Genomic DNA, 15,857 nt, shown 5'->3' on the forward strand with positions numbered 1-15,857 from the left:
TGTGGATGAGCAGGGTTGGAACTGTATGTGCGATCGCACATAATCGAGCCTCCTTGTTTTATCTAAAATGACATCAGGTTTTGTGAGATAAAATTTGCGATACCAGCTACAAAAAATCAGCAAGAGTCTTTAAATTTTACAGTGGTTCTTTTTCTCATGTGTAACCATCGATAATGTCTGAAATTTTTGCTACCGACTGAATGAAAAAAAAAATTTCTGACGACCGGAAAATTTCGCATATATAAACTATAGTTTTTTAATGACTTGTAAACATCTAATCTTTCTTTTTGTTATCTAAAATTTGACAAATGATACGCTATCTATAAAAATTGTACTTTCAATTCATTTAATAATCATGTTTTCTAGTACTATACACCATTATCAGTACCATTCTTATTAGCTGCGATTTGCTAAATGGTTTAAAATTCTTAATTCTAAGCAAGCGCATAGTTTTCATTACATTTGTTTAAACAAACAGTGAATTTTTTGCATTATCTGTCGTCTAAAATAACAGCAATGCAAGTTAACTCCGATGAGATCATTTTCCCGATTCAGTGAGTACATCATTCGTAATATCACTCTAACTGAAAAATTGAAACCCAAAAAATTTCACGCGCTTTTACCGCTCTTCTGCAAAACCTAAACGTCAACAACAATCATTGGTTTATTTGTTTAATTTTCCGAGCAATTCTTAAAATAGCATAACGTTGCATATGTGCAAGCTCGATTAATATGAAAATGGTATAAATATATTGAAATGTTTCCACCTGCATTTACGTGTACTACTTTATGTTAACGTGCATGTACTCTGCAGGAATGCCATTTAAATTACATGCGTAGGTCAGGACAACCTACTTAATTTTCAGATAAAAATAACTGCAAATTTTCAATAGCGTTTTTGTGCGTAATGGACAACGAAATCATCCACTATCATCACTAGGAAGGCATATGTCCGTTTAAGCAGTCACCTCTACTTGCGTGAATTTTACTACAAGAATTTAGACAGGAATATGAGAGAAAAATTATGGTTAACATTAGCCCCGGTCAAAAAGTCAATTCACAAAAATAGTGTAAGAATTGTGTAATGAATTGTGTAATGAAAATAGTGTAATGAATTGAATATATGAAAGATCACCGTTAAATAGTGGCGAAAATTTAAAATCCGCACCACATGTTACGCTGATTCGTTTTACTCAGTTACAAAATTAATACATACCCAAAGATAAAACTCTTGAACAGTGTAGATGGAATTTTGAGTTTTTTGCGTTCATTTTATTTACGTTTTTAGACCAAAACCGACGGACAAAGCATTGACGTCCGGGAAACTAGTTGTGAATAACCTGGCAGCCAATAGCAGTTTCGTATCTGCTCTGCCCGATCCTGGAATGTACAGAAGATCTTCTCTACTGATACCACCCAATAGAGCGGGTAACACGTTCCAAATCCTTTTTATTGATTTTTTAAACCAAAAAAGGGAAAAATGAAAACCACGACTTTTGGGCGCTTCATTATAAACAAAAAGACTCTGCAGTAGAAAATAATTTTTATCATTTATCTTTTTTTTGATCAGCTGAATTTAGATATACAAACCTTTTGTTGAACTACTGCAATCTTAAAACATACACCGCATTCCAAACAAAAATTCTAGATATTGTAAATCCCAAATCAAAAACTGTCCATAAGAACCTCTTAAGGACGGTTTAGCATCACCTAAAGCATTACTCGACTCAACCGGGTCGAGGTATCAACGCTAAAAATCGCTCAAAATTTTAAGAATTGCTGTGAATACAGTGAGAAGGTGTAAGGATTGCAGTTTTTAGCGTTGAAGGCGGTTAATGCAGAATGCACTGAACTGCACTTATAGCTGCAGTAGTGGACGCAGAGGTCGTTTCTTTCTTTTTCCAAAATAATATTTTCTTTTATGATTTCTTTTCCTACTCTTAACCTGCCATTTTCAACAAACATTTTTCTAGCAATCAGCAATCAGCAGACAGATGGAAGAATTGTTACTCGTAATTTTTTTTAAATAATTTGCAAAAATGTAATCCCTTACAAGCTCTGTGTCAGATGAGACGAAAACTCAATTAATTCAAACTCATAGTCAGTGATCCCCTATGTATGAGAACTCTAAAACATCAAGAAATTTTGATGTAGTTTCTCAAGAAAAGAAAGTTATATTTTAATCGTTGAACATTGTTCTCTATTCATCGAACTTCTAAAAATCAATTTATTTTCAGAAGATCTGTTCTTCATAATATCTGTTGTAAGTGGCTGCTTGCTTTCCTATTTGTTCGATATAAAATTCATATCTTTATTTGCATTTTCGGATCAGTTCCGTTAGTCCCCCCCCCCCCCCCAGCATCCCCCGACGCACGTGTTATACTTTTACATAATGAGTTACTATGAACGGCACGTGTTCGGTAACGAGGGGGGTTGCATATGCGGTGCATATGTATGACATATTCGGCGGGGGGGGGGGGGGGCTTAAACAGAAAGGATCCACATTTTTCAATGTATTTTTAAACTATTGCGCTATTAGGCTATTGCACTATAAAACTGATTTTGAGATGCACATTGATTGCAAAAAATTAGAAAATATCTTTTTTATTGGCACGTCGGTTTTTTTCGAAAACCAGTCGGCTGAGTTATTGCATTCGACTGGGTAAACAAAAGATTTTTGATCTCAATTGCAATAAATAAACGTCGCAATGACTTTAACACAGTCAATTATCAACGCATTCCACATATTGTATCCCCTTGAGCAGTAAATTTTTCTTTGCTATTCACTATTGGATCATTTTTATTCACATTTGCAATTAGAAAGGAATTAATATGTACGGAAGGCAACTTAAGTGACAAAATTAGCTACCATGCAGGTTTTAAGGACAAAACCGCATTAGTAGAGAAACGTAAGGAGAGTTGACCGGGTGTAGAGCAGAGTGCCATAAAATGAGAGTTATAGCCAAACATTTCACGGACAATTTGCTCTCGAGCGATTGACGGGGCCCGATTCTATTGCACCCTGGCTCAACGTGGCTGGGGTGGGGGTGGGGGGGGCGAGGTACTAAGGACTAAGGGGCTTCAAATGTTGTTAGCTCTTCTTATGGAGGCGGCAAGTAAGATTTAAAGCGAAAAAAGAAACCAAGTTCGAACTTTTTTAGTAAACTTCCAGATTGGTTGGTTAAAGTTGTGAACGAGACTGATGCAGCAGAAAGTCAAAAATAATTCAAAAAATAAATCGAGGAGAATTTATGGGTGTGAAGGGAGGGCGACAGGTGGGGTGGGGGACGGGGGTACGTTTGGGAGGCGAGGGAGGAAACCCGAGACAACTCCGAATGGTTATCTTGTAAGATCTTACAAGATTCTGACAGAATCTTATATGAGGATGCATCGTCTTACAAGCTTTTCTGACAGAATCTTACAAGATAAACATTCGTCTTACAAGAATCTTATCTTACAAGATAGCCATTCCCCTTACAAGATCTTATAAGACAACCATTCGTCTTAAAAGAATCTTACAAGATAACCATTCGTCTTAAAAGAATCTTGCAAGATAACCATTCGGCTTAAAAGAATCTTACAAGATAACCGTTCGTCTTAATTATACGGTATCCGTTCGTCTTAAATCCTAGAATTCTATACTTAAGACCTAGACTTGAAAAAAAATATTAAAGGTTGCAATACATGAATCTACACATTTGTAGAAAATTAATAATTATTAATTTATTGAATCAATTTATTGAATCAACTTATTAGTCCTTCCATCTTCAAACTCATTCGTTGGTTTTCAAAGTTTTTTTTTCAGATTTTCTTGATTTTTTCTTGATTTTTTCTTGATTTTCGTTCTTCTTTCAGCTGAGAGGGGTCATGTCAATGTTGAAGTGTCCATCCAGAGGTGTCCTTTCTGTCTCTATTTCAATGAGAAACTTTTTTAAACAGCAAATAAACAAAGATTGGTATTTGAAATTCGATTTTCGTAGCAAAACGGCCTTTTCATGACTTCCTTAACATCAGTGAGTAAAGATTTTGGTTTGCGTCACTTTTGGTGTGTGTGTGCCGCCCTACTCCGAGGGTTCTTGTGCCCTTATTAGATGCCAAATAACAGTACTTTCTCAGTCCTTTAAACTTGCAAGAATCTTACAAGACAAACATTCGTCTTACAAGAATCTTACAAGATAAACATTCGTCTTACAAGATCTTACAAGATAAACAATTTTTGTAAGAATCTCGTAAGATCTTACAAGATAACCATCCAGTCTCGCCAAGGGCACAAAAAACACTTCGTTGGCAAAAAAAAAACACTTGCGGTGAATTTACGTTTCCTATTGATAGCGGTGAAATTTTTCTCACCGCTTAAGTGATGAAAAAAATTCATCTCTAAAACCGCAAATCTTACCAAATTTCAACGCATTTGTTTTCAAAAAAATTACTGAATCTGTTTTATTTTCACAAAGAACAACATAGGCCTAAGTGACAGTTTGCGCAGTGGAATATGACGTTGTTGTTTTGCATAGAAGTAAATCATGTATATGTCTGAGAACTTTAAACCTTTAAGAAATTTTGGTGTAGTTTCTCTAGAAAAGAACGTAATATTTTAATTGTTGAAAGTGGTAACAAAAAAACACTTGCTTTGAATTTTCGTAAGGTTGGCTGCTTTTAGCGTTAAAATTTTTGTTTTCAACGTTTCCTATTAATAGTGGTGAAACTTTTTTCACCGCTTAAGTGATGAAAAAATTTCATCGCTAAAACCGCAAATCCTACGAAGTTTCCAAGCATTTGTTTTCAAAAAGTTTTTTGAATCTGCTTTAATTTCACGAGAAATAACATAGACCTAAGTGACAGTTGCGCAGTGGAAGAGACAGAGGCTATTTTTTGCATAGAAGCAAATGTAAAATTTGCAGTGCTTAGCGGTGAAAGTAAATATTTTTCCTAGTGAAATCTTCCACCTTTGCTCACCCATTCACTTTTTAGTTCTTATGTTTCAATTTTTCAAGTTTGTATTGAATTGAAATTTTGTAAGATTAGCGAGTTTAAGCAAAGAAGTCTTTTGTTTTCATTGTGTAGAAACTGAACAAAATATTTGACCACTGCCAACAGAAAACCAGAAAGCGGTCAGAAAAATTGACATTTGATAACGGTAAACTTTGAAAAAAATTGACTACTGAAAAATGCGCTGTGTTTTTAGAAGCAAAAATTAAGAGTTGCCGTTATAAGGGGTGAAAAATCTCATTTCCTACAACCATAACTTACACTCAAAGCAATTCTTACATATTTTAGCTTAGTACAGCATTATCAAAATCTTGAGCTTTTTCATCTTGATCCGTTTCCTTATCTACTTTTTTCTCTGAGTTTTTTGTTCCAGTTCAATTAAATTTATTTTCCGTTATTACGATTTTCTATTTTTTCTTTGATGTAGAGGACGCCCCTCATTTGACAATTTATAGACGGCAATTTTTCATGTTGAACTTGTTTTTGCTTTTTCAAGAAAGTTATGCGGTTTTTATTATGAAAGCATTGGAAGAAGCAATTGTTAATTTTTGATCTGTCACAAATCACGAACACAAGTCTAGCTTCGATAATACTTTTTGGAATGATATATCCCCCTCACAACCCAAAACCATGACACGTTAAAAAATCCAAAGAAGCGGTACATTGATCTAGAAAGGAAAAGGTAAATGACAATCAGAGCACACTTAAAATCAAAACAATCTGAAATGAAAACATAGAAAACATCTACCCTAGTTGAGAAATCTTCGGTTAGAAAACGTAAGAAACCGTCGGTATCGTCGTTTTTGTTCGTTATTAAACGTAAGCAAGAATCGGTATCGTCGTTTTTAGAGGTAAGAAAGATTCGGGATCGTCGTTTTTCTTCGCAAGCGAGATTCGGTATCGTCGTTTATTAAATGTTAGAAAGTATTGGTATCGTCGGTTTTTAAATGTAAGACAGCATCGGTATCCACGGTTTTCAAATGTAAGAAAACATCGGTATCGTCGATTTTTAAACGTAAGAAAGCATCGGTATCGTCAGTTTTTAAACGTAAGAAAGCATTGATATCGTCGTTTCCAAACGTAAGGAAGCGTCGGTAACGTCGTTTTCAATCGTTTCGAGCGCACTTTTGTCTGATCAGAGGACGTTTCGAGAGCTGAAATAGGTTAAATACTGTCGGAAAAAAATACAGTTGAACTAAAGAACAACTTCTTGAGATTTTCCAGTGAGTTTTGGGTGTGCAAGATTTCACATTGAAATAGCGTGTACAACCAAAATTGATTTAGGTTCAATTTTGCTGATCAAGAATACTGATATCAGTCATTTCATTTGATTTTCTGTTAGTTTCAGCTACCAATTATACACAAATAAATTCTCCAGAATTCAAAAATTTGCAAGATTCTTGCAAGATTTGGAATCCGGGCTAAATTTTTATTCATTGAATTAGTTTTGTATTTTGTTTAATAAACAAAAATATGCTTCAAATATACTTCCTAAAACATTTTTACCCCGATTTATTTTTTTGCCTTAATTGATATCCGCTCATCTTGCAAGATTTGAATCCGCTCATCACTAGGGAAAATTAAGTTTTTTTGTATAAGCATTTTCTTTCGTGGGTAAGAAAACAATCTTGATTGCATTGATCGCAAATCTTATACTTTTTATTCAATTTCACCGCAAACCTTACATCTTTTAGCAATTTTCAGCGGTGACACCTCGACACGGGAGACTCTTGTATATCAATTTTCGCTTGCCTACCGAATCTTGCAAAACCAAAAATACCGAAGCTTTCTTACGTTCCAGACCGAACATACTGACAATTTCTTTCGTTTGAAACCGATTATACCGAATCTGGCTGAACCGAACCTCCGAATTCTTACACTCCGCACCGAATATATCGAGTCTTGCGAAACCGAACATACCGAAGCTTTCTTACTTTCTAGACCAAACATACCGACAATTTCTTACATTTGAAACCGAATTTACCGAACAAAATTTACCGAACAGAATTTACCGAATTTGCCGACCATTTCTTACGTAGAAAACCGAACATACCGAACATTTCTTGCGTAGTTTTTGTTCGGTCTTCTCAACTAGGGTCATATAAGGTAGTTAATGGTGACCAGAGGGGGAATTGCGATATTCTCAAAGGAGTTTGACAGGTCATGAGATGCATAAACAGCGATTCGTTAGATCTGATACTCACTTTGATCCCGGCTTAAATGGTTGGTTTCACTTTATCCCGGCTACAATTGGAATACAATGTTTCAGTACTGATTTACTATGGCACTAGGGTCCGGGCATTCCGACCATTTCTTACGTAGAAAACCGAACATACCGAACATTTCTTGCGTCGTTTTTGTTCGGTCTTCTCAACTAGGGTCAGCTTGTATTTACTGGCTCATAACTGATAGTAATGACTCAGACTGTGCATGCAGGTACCAAAAGATAACGGACACAGGTTGTTTTTTGTTTTGACCACGTAATGATCTTGATTTCATGAGAATGTGTGGGACATCATATCATTACACAAAAACCATTTTTATTTAAAAACTGTGCTCGAAATTTTTGAAAAAATTATTATTGTTGTCTGATCAGTATAACGAACCAAAAATGTAATGCCAACTGTAAAATCTCAAAAAAGAGATTGAATGATTTTTAATTTTAAGTCTGATATTAAAGGAAACCCTTCGAGTAGTGTAAAACAGTACTGATTCAGCGTTTTACTATTAGAATATATTGTATAAGTACTGATATACTCTGACACTAGTAGACGGGTGCCCGGTTGCTTTTCTCCATTACTTCCAAGTTGCTATCCACCCCCCCCCATCTTTTTGCGAACGGAAAGTAATCTTCTGCAAATGGAGAGTTTTCAAGACCTTCATTGTTTTCTTCCGAAGAAGTTTAAAAGCTGGCCACAAGTTTTTATTGCTGCCGGTTTTAAATGTATGTCCTTACCGTCATAATATTTTTTATGATTCAGAAGGTGGGCTCAGAGTAAACAACACATTCAGTGGACCATTCGGGAGGTCACACAATTTGACAAATACTATGAATAACTCCTTAGGAGCAGGAGTGCCAGGAACAGGAGCCGATTTGAAGTCATCAATGGGAAAGAAGTTCATGGGAAATAGGAGCAACCTCAATGTCTCATTCCAATTGGTAAACTATATTTTTCTATATAATTAGTTGTATATGCGTTTGAGTCTGTAGTGCATTCAATAATGAGACCAAGCGCTTGGTCAATCACTACTGGGCCATTCTAATTTGAATTCTTATGTTTGTTTGGTTTGGCTAAAGAAAACACTGCGGCCTGAAATGAGAAACCGGGTAAAGATTGCACTCCGAATCAGTACTGATTCATACTAATGGTCATGCCATTTTTTACACTTAGCAGTCTGAATGCAAATCTGCACCAAAAGGTGCAAAACTGAATGCCGATCTTGGTCAGGACATAAAGCTTTATGCAATTTTTGCGCACCAAAATCTAGTGAAACAATGACTTTTAAAAAATCTGTGACTTTTTGTACAAAGTAAAAAACCAGTCATATTTTATAATTCATGGAATTGAATGGATCAATTTTTTTCCAGATTTTTTTTTTCACAATTATAACCAAGTTCAATTCCACTCGTGTAAATTGCTCGGTCTTGAGTTTTAAAACCATTAAACTCAAGACGACCAATTTACCTGAGTGGAAATGAATGAGTGAGTTGTCATTTCGCTTTGATTAGTGACCTTTAAGGTTCGTTCTTTCTGAATTTAAAAAAATGATCAAAAATCGATGAACAAAAATAGAGTCCCCGACTAATTGAGCTATCATAATCGGCATTTGAAAGAAACTAGTTGACGCTGAAAAAGTATTCACGCTCTGATTTTTTTGTTAATCAAGAAGCGAAAATTGACAGGCAAACAAAGCTTTATTATTAGGTATCACCCGTGTTGACCTTTCTTGGCAACCATATCCAAGAGCCATATATGGTTCCATACACGCCATACAAAATTTTCGTCGCATGATCTTACCATGGTTGCCAAGTTTTGTATACAATGTTTTTCGCGTTTCAGCGATTCCATGAATGGGTGGGTATACACGTATAAAGTAGACAGGGTAAACCACAAACAGAACACTTGATCTATCTAGAAATCCAATGTTTTGTGACTCTGGGACTTCATATCTTCCTTTTTTTTATTTACTTCAAAAAATCAAGATTTAAAAAAGTTCTTGGCAACCATATCCAAGACCATAAAGTTCCATGGTACCTGTAAGAACCATGAAGGTGCATGGTCTTGCATATGGTTGCCAAGAAACCATAAACAACAATCTTTCTGCAAAACGTATTCAAACACTTTTTTGGAGAGAAGATCTTATCCGGTATCTGCTCAAAATTCTCATTTGAACGATTTCAATTTTACCGTATATGGTTATCCATGGTACCATGAACGTTTATGGTCATATATATGGTTGCCAAGAAACCAGGAGCTTGAACTTTTTTCAAAGTTTCAACAGAGACTTTTCACCACTAAAATTTGTCACAGGCACTTATTTCACGCTTCTTCAGCCTACGTTTGAAATTTCGTATGGGCAGGTATATGGTTGCCAAGTTTTCTTGGTCACCATATATGGCTTGGATATGGTTGCCAAGATTTATCTATGGTGGTCAACCCGGGCATATGCAATCTTTTAATGGATATGAAAAAGCCTATAAATCCAATTAATGGTTACTAAGAGCCATATAGGTCTTTGTGTGATAAACAATGTTCATTAAAAAAAACTAAATCCGAGACTCATATAGTGATGAAAGGGAACGATATAAAAGAAGTGTCCCCCGCCTATTGAAAAATATTAAAGGCACACTTCATGAACTCAATTAACGTCTCGTTTTTAGCCAATACAGACGATTTGTGTCTTTTTTCAATCACTACATCTTGCTTATGTCAACTTCAAATGATTTGTCGAATCAAATGAGATGTCAAAAAAAACATTTCAGACAATTTTGGATTAGAAAAATATTTTTATTACAACAGACAACAAGCAATTACAATAACTGTTAATTTCATTTTGTGACTTCAATGATTCATTATATCTTATTTCTTCTATTGTAATTACAAGGAAATTTTTTGGATTTTGTTCTATAACGATTAACTGTTCATTGGTTAAAATGTGATTGCTGTGCAGTTTTATTGTACTGAAGAGACCAGTTGCGAGACCATAGCAGCATTTATGACCTGGTTCAGATATAGTAATTATTTTAGAGATCATTTGTTGCTCCAATGTGCTGTTATACTCAATTATGTTGCAATGTACCCAATAATGTTATTTTGAAGTAAATAACCAAATTAAGATCGCTGTGATTGAATAGGAAATTAAATTTATTTTCTAGAAGACATCATTGTGATTCATTGATTATCATTAAGGTGCCAGATAAAATTTTAAATCTTAGTCAGAAAAAAGTTATTCCCAAAAAGTGTTGCAAGGTTTAGAGGTTGACTAAAAAAACAAAAAAAACTGCGATGAGATGAGTTCCCAAACTCTATTCTCTAATGTCATCAAAACAGAAACTAAATTGAACAAAAATTGATTCTCTCACGACAATTCCGAGGCGAATATTGGGCAACCATTAGCTTGTCCTACGCAATTTTGGCGGTTATGTCAGACATTTGGCGGTTATCATTTCAGTCATATGTTTACGTCATTGTTGGTCAGCCACGACCACTTTATGCTTCTCATCTATTTTAATTGGCGTAGATCCCGGGTTGACCACCATAAATGTTTCTTAGAAACCATACGTAAGACATGTATGGTTGTATGGCTTCTTTGATACCATACATAAGACCAAACAAAAATTTCAAGGTGATCTCAAATGACGTTTTTTGGATCATGTAGTACAACAAATATATCGTACTTGCCATTGGCCTTCAACAAAAAAATTTTTTTCTATGGTTCCTTGGATACCATATCCAAGACCATAGACTTTTATGGCCCATCCAAGATCATAAAACTTTTTTGTGCAACATCTTTTTTTGACACAAAAATGATTTTAACAACGTCCTATGCGGATTTCTGACGATAAAAAAGGAGATTTAAAAATTTCTTGTGAAAAAAATTTTATGGTGCCTTGGATACCATATCCAAGACCATAGACTTTTATGGCCCATCCAAGATCATAACACTTTTTTTTGTGCAGCATCTTTTTTTGGCAAAAACTGATTTTAATAACCTCCTATGCGGGTTACAAACGATTAAAATGGAGATTTGAAAATTACTTGTGAAAATTTTTATGGTGTTTTCGATACCATATTCAAGACTATAGACTATTATGGCCCATCCAAGATCATTAAACTTATTTTGTACAACCTAAATTTTGTCTCAAAAATTTTTATCACCGCACCCTATGCGGGTTTCAGGCAAACAACTTGAAAGTCCAAGACAAACGCATGAATAATAATTTATGGTTTCTTGGATATCATCTCCAAGACCATATACTTTTACGGCTCATTCAATATCATAAAATTATCTTCCAAAAGCTTTTAATAAAATCGATGCCATTTTTCGGATATTGTGCCATTTTTGCGTCAATTTTGCTTTAATTTCTGTGATCAGCCATGCATTCAGTATTGGCTGAGCTGTTCTTAGACCTTGGTTAACCTTTTCAGCATGTTAATTCGATGAAAGTCAAAATTTTCCGTTTTTTTTGTTTTTGTAGTTGGAGTGTTTAAATTTCAATGATACGTCCTTCTCCCTATTTAACTTGCTTTTTCTACATCTGTTTCTGTCCGGGAAGCCAGTTTTAATGATGGTTATTGTTAATTCAACAATTTTTCATTTCTGACAATTTCAACAAATTTCTGTGTGTGTGTTGTTTTTTTTGTCAAACTAATCAAAACATCATAGCTTCCATGGCGAGGTGGGAATTTGTTCCCGCCTCCCCATGAACACTTGCAGTGACAAAATATTATTGAGTGGACATAATCTACTCCCACAAACAGGTTAGCATGGCTGTTCTACTCAGCTATACTTGATTTCTGCAGAACTGGGTCTCTGGTTCTAGCTCAAAAAAAAGAGGGGTACACTTCAGTAATTTGCTGATATCTTCCAAAGTACTCTATAAATTTTTTGGGCGGAGAATCATTTTTCTGATGCTGTAATTTTCTTGTTTTTGCTGTTTAGGTGCTGTCCTAAGTCGTCGTGGTGAAAATTATTCACTGTTAAATTTTAAAAAGTCACCAATAATAAGATTTTGGTGTTAACCAAAAACGGTTACCCCAGAAAACCACAACGAACCTACATATTTTGGTTTCTTGGATTCCCCATTTATTAGGGAGGATCCCCATAAATATTTTTAGTTTGATTTTGTGGAGTTGAGTTGGTCATTTTTTGCTCTGCATGCGCCGAACCTCGATTTTCGGCCATCTTCGGCTAATTCGGAGGTGACATAAAGTTGAATTTTTTGTCAAGATTAAACATTTTAGTGCTTTAGACTGCTCAATTAATGGGGAGTATCACTATATACTTAATGTACTATTTTTTTACACAATTTGATGGTGCATTTTAGCGATACCTGAAATTTGGTAGTAAAAAAAGGTCATTTGACCAAATGAAAGAATTTTTTTTCAATTGAACAAGTTATCGAGCATGCTTTTTGTGTTTTCTGAACAGTATTTAAGTTCTTGAAGCTATTTGTATCAATAATGGGGTTAACTCAACAATTTTTCATTTTTCACTATTCCATCAAGTTTCTGTGGATGTTGTTTTATGTCAAAACACACAAAAAATCATAACCTTCATGGTGAGGTGGGAAATTTTGTCCCATCTCCCCATGAAGGTTTTCGGTGATCCAGAACGTTGAAGTGCACCAAAATCACAACCACAAATACGCCGGCAACTCTGTTTCACGTTGTTTTACGTCAGTTCCGGAGATTTTGGGCTTTGCTTTTAGCCCAAAAAATGGAGTAGAATACAGTATTTTTTTATTATGTGCTAAAGTTGTTAATATCAGCCAGACCAAATTAAATGGGAGTAGTCGCGTTTTATTAACACTAAACCCTTCTTGCTTGCAGTGTTTAGTTGGTTTCTCGAATCGTCCTCATCAAAAACCTATTAATGTTTAAATTTGAAAAAAAAAGTCGAATTTTCGGGCTTTGTTGAGTGACCCAAATTTCGGTACAACCAAGCACAAGCTTTACTCGACAAATCTTAGTGTTTTACAGTCCTCAGTTAAAGGAGAGTATCCCCATATACATTTTGCATAGTAGTTTTGGGAATTGAGATAGTCAATTTTGGCTCTGAATCTGGTGACCTCGCTTTTTTGGTCAATTAGCAATTTTGTTACGAGCTGATTGTTTCAGGATTAATATTTTCTTTCAATTTATTTTGATCTTTTATTTCAGTCTCAGGCTTCTAGGAAAAGAAAGCCAGGTAAATAAGAATAGTTGCAACAGATATGCAAGCAAAATCTGCTTTTGCGGCGGAAACAACCTGCTTTATCACATTGAGAAAGGAACTTAAGTTTGCTCTTTTTCGAATTTCCCATTCAATTTTTGACCAAAACGAGTGATTTTTGGCATAATTTGTTTCTGTTAGGACATTCTATTCTGGAATGGCTGGGTCACAGTCCTGAAGATAGTCTTCAGAACAGTTATTCAATGTTGAAAGCGGAAAAACAAAATTTTTTCTCAAATTTTATGGCTTAGTGGTGTTTTGGGCAATTGAACAAGTTTTTGGGCGTGTGTTTTGTGTTTTCTAGACACTATTTAGGTTGCTGAAGCTAATTGTAGCAAACAATCGGATTAATTCAACAATTTTTTTTTTCACGGTTTCATCAAATTTCTGTGGATGTTGTTTTATGTCAAAACACACAAAACATCATAACCTTCATGGTGAGGTGGGAAATTTTTTCCCACCTCACCATAAGGGTTTGCCGTGACCTAGAACGTGGAAGTGGACCAGAATTACACCCACAAATACGCCGGGAACGCTGTTTCACGTTATTTTACGTCGGTTCCGGAGATCTGGGGCTTCGATTTTAGCCCAAAAAATGGGGTACAGAACAGTATTTTGTTACTGGACCAAATTAAACGGGAGTGGTCACATTTTGTTGGCAATAAACCCGTCTTGCTTGCAGTGTTTGGTTAATTTCTCAAATCGTCCTAATCAAAAAGTTATTAATGTTTAAAGTTGAAAAAAGTCGAATTTTCGGGCTATCTTGAGTGACCCAAATTTCGGTACAACAAAGCCCGCGATTTACCCAACAAATGTTAGTGTTTTAGAATCCTCAGTTATTGGGGAGTATCCCCATATATATTTTATATAGCGTTTTACGGAATTGTGATAGTCAAATTTGGCTCTGAAGTCGGGTCACCTCGCTTTTTGGGTCATTTGGCAGGGTACCTACTTTTTGCTATAATTTCTTCTAGACTGCACCGATTGGGCTCATTTTTTAATATAATGCGTATCTCAAGCATTGCTACAAACTTTTTTAAGCGGGTTTATTTTTGTTCCGCCGTTTTAGAGAAATTGGCCAGTAAACTTGCCCTTGGTTTTAGCCCCAGAAGCGGTTGACACCCTCCGGCTGACACCATTGACACCTTGAAGCTTTGAACTGTATTACAAAAATTAGTGTTTTGAACAGCCCGTTTAATGTAGGTTCCGAATATGTATACTTTATATAGCGGTTTCTCGAGTTTAGATCTTCAATTTTGGCTCTGCAGCCGGAGTACTCTGCTTTTTTGGTCATTTGGTACGGTACCTTTACTTTGCAATAACTCGTTGTAGAGTGAACCAATTTTGATGAAACTTTTTTGTTAAACCCAGCTTGGGCTAAGCTTTATTTTGATATAGGTCTCGTTTCGTTTCAATCAGCCGTTTATGAGAAATTGGCCAGGACAGGTACCCAATTTTTTACCTGCTAAAGCAGGGTACCGGTACCTACAGAGCTCTGTCACATCACCTATAATGCGATTTAAAGCTTGTTTATTGGCGCGTTAGATTCGCCTGATAATGTGAATTGTTGCCATATATATTTTACATGTCGTTTTAGGTAGTTCAGAAGGTCAATTTTAGCTCTGAATGTGGTGTATCATCTCATCTAAGGTCATTTGGTACGGTACCTATTTTTTGCTATAACTCCTCGAAGGGTGCACCGATTGGGCTCATTTTCTAATATGATGCGTATCTCAAGGAGTGCTGTACCAAGGGTGTTTTTTTGTTCAGCCGTTTTTGAGAAATTGGCCGGGAAACTTCGACCCCAGATTGACCCCCGGAGGAGAGAAACACTACATTGATGACCATTTTAAACTACCATATGGCCTGCGTTCCACGGTCAATTTTAGTGTTTCAGATTCCGGAGTAACCAGTTAGGTCCCCCTCCTTATTGAGTCCAATTCGGTTTACTTCACTTATTACTTTTATATTATTAATATTATTATTATTATTATTTTTATTATTATTATTATTATTATTATTATTATTATTATTATTATTATTATTATTATTATTATTTTTATTATTCTTATTATTATTATTATTATTATTATTATGACTTCGTGGATATGCCACTGGGACGTTATTCCCACTGTTAGTCCGTCTATAAAGGTGACTTTTAATAGAGTCTTTATTACCAGTGAAGTTCTTTCTTCTCAAGCTGTTTTTTGGTGTTATCTTGAGGAACTTTTTCCATATTTTAGATTAGGTTCAGTTTTTTTTCAAAAACTCAGGATATCAGGATCACAACGATATTGTAAGATGATTATGTCTAATTTGTTCAGTCTTTTTGATAACATATGCAAGATAAAACTATGATTACTTTAATTTTTTACCTTGAAAATAACGTTATTATGGCACGACGAAAGAAAAAAATTCTACGAAAACAGTTT

General features: G+C 35.2%; 1 protein-coding gene across 1 annotated transcript in view; it reads left to right on the forward strand.

The window, feature by feature from the left end:
- The first annotated feature begins 408 nt into the window (after positions 1-408).
- Positions 409-15,857, forward strand: part of LOC142350644 (uncharacterized) — a 39,176-nt gene continuing 23,727 nt past the window's right edge. The window contains exons 1-3 of the mRNA XM_075402555.1: positions 409-554; positions 1,289-1,428; positions 7,971-8,149. Coding sequence (XP_075258670.1) covers positions 517-554; positions 1,289-1,428; positions 7,971-8,149 — 357 coding nt within the window. The 5' untranslated portion in view covers positions 409-516. The remainder of the gene's footprint in view (positions 555-1,288; positions 1,429-7,970; positions 8,150-15,857) is intronic.

Source organism: Convolutriloba macropyga, chromosome 12 (genome assembly GCF_964194025.1).
Source record: "Convolutriloba macropyga chromosome 12, txConMacr16.3, whole genome shotgun sequence".
In the NCBI taxonomy this organism is placed as follows: Eukaryota; Metazoa; Xenacoelomorpha; order Acoela; family Convolutidae; genus Convolutriloba; species Convolutriloba macropyga.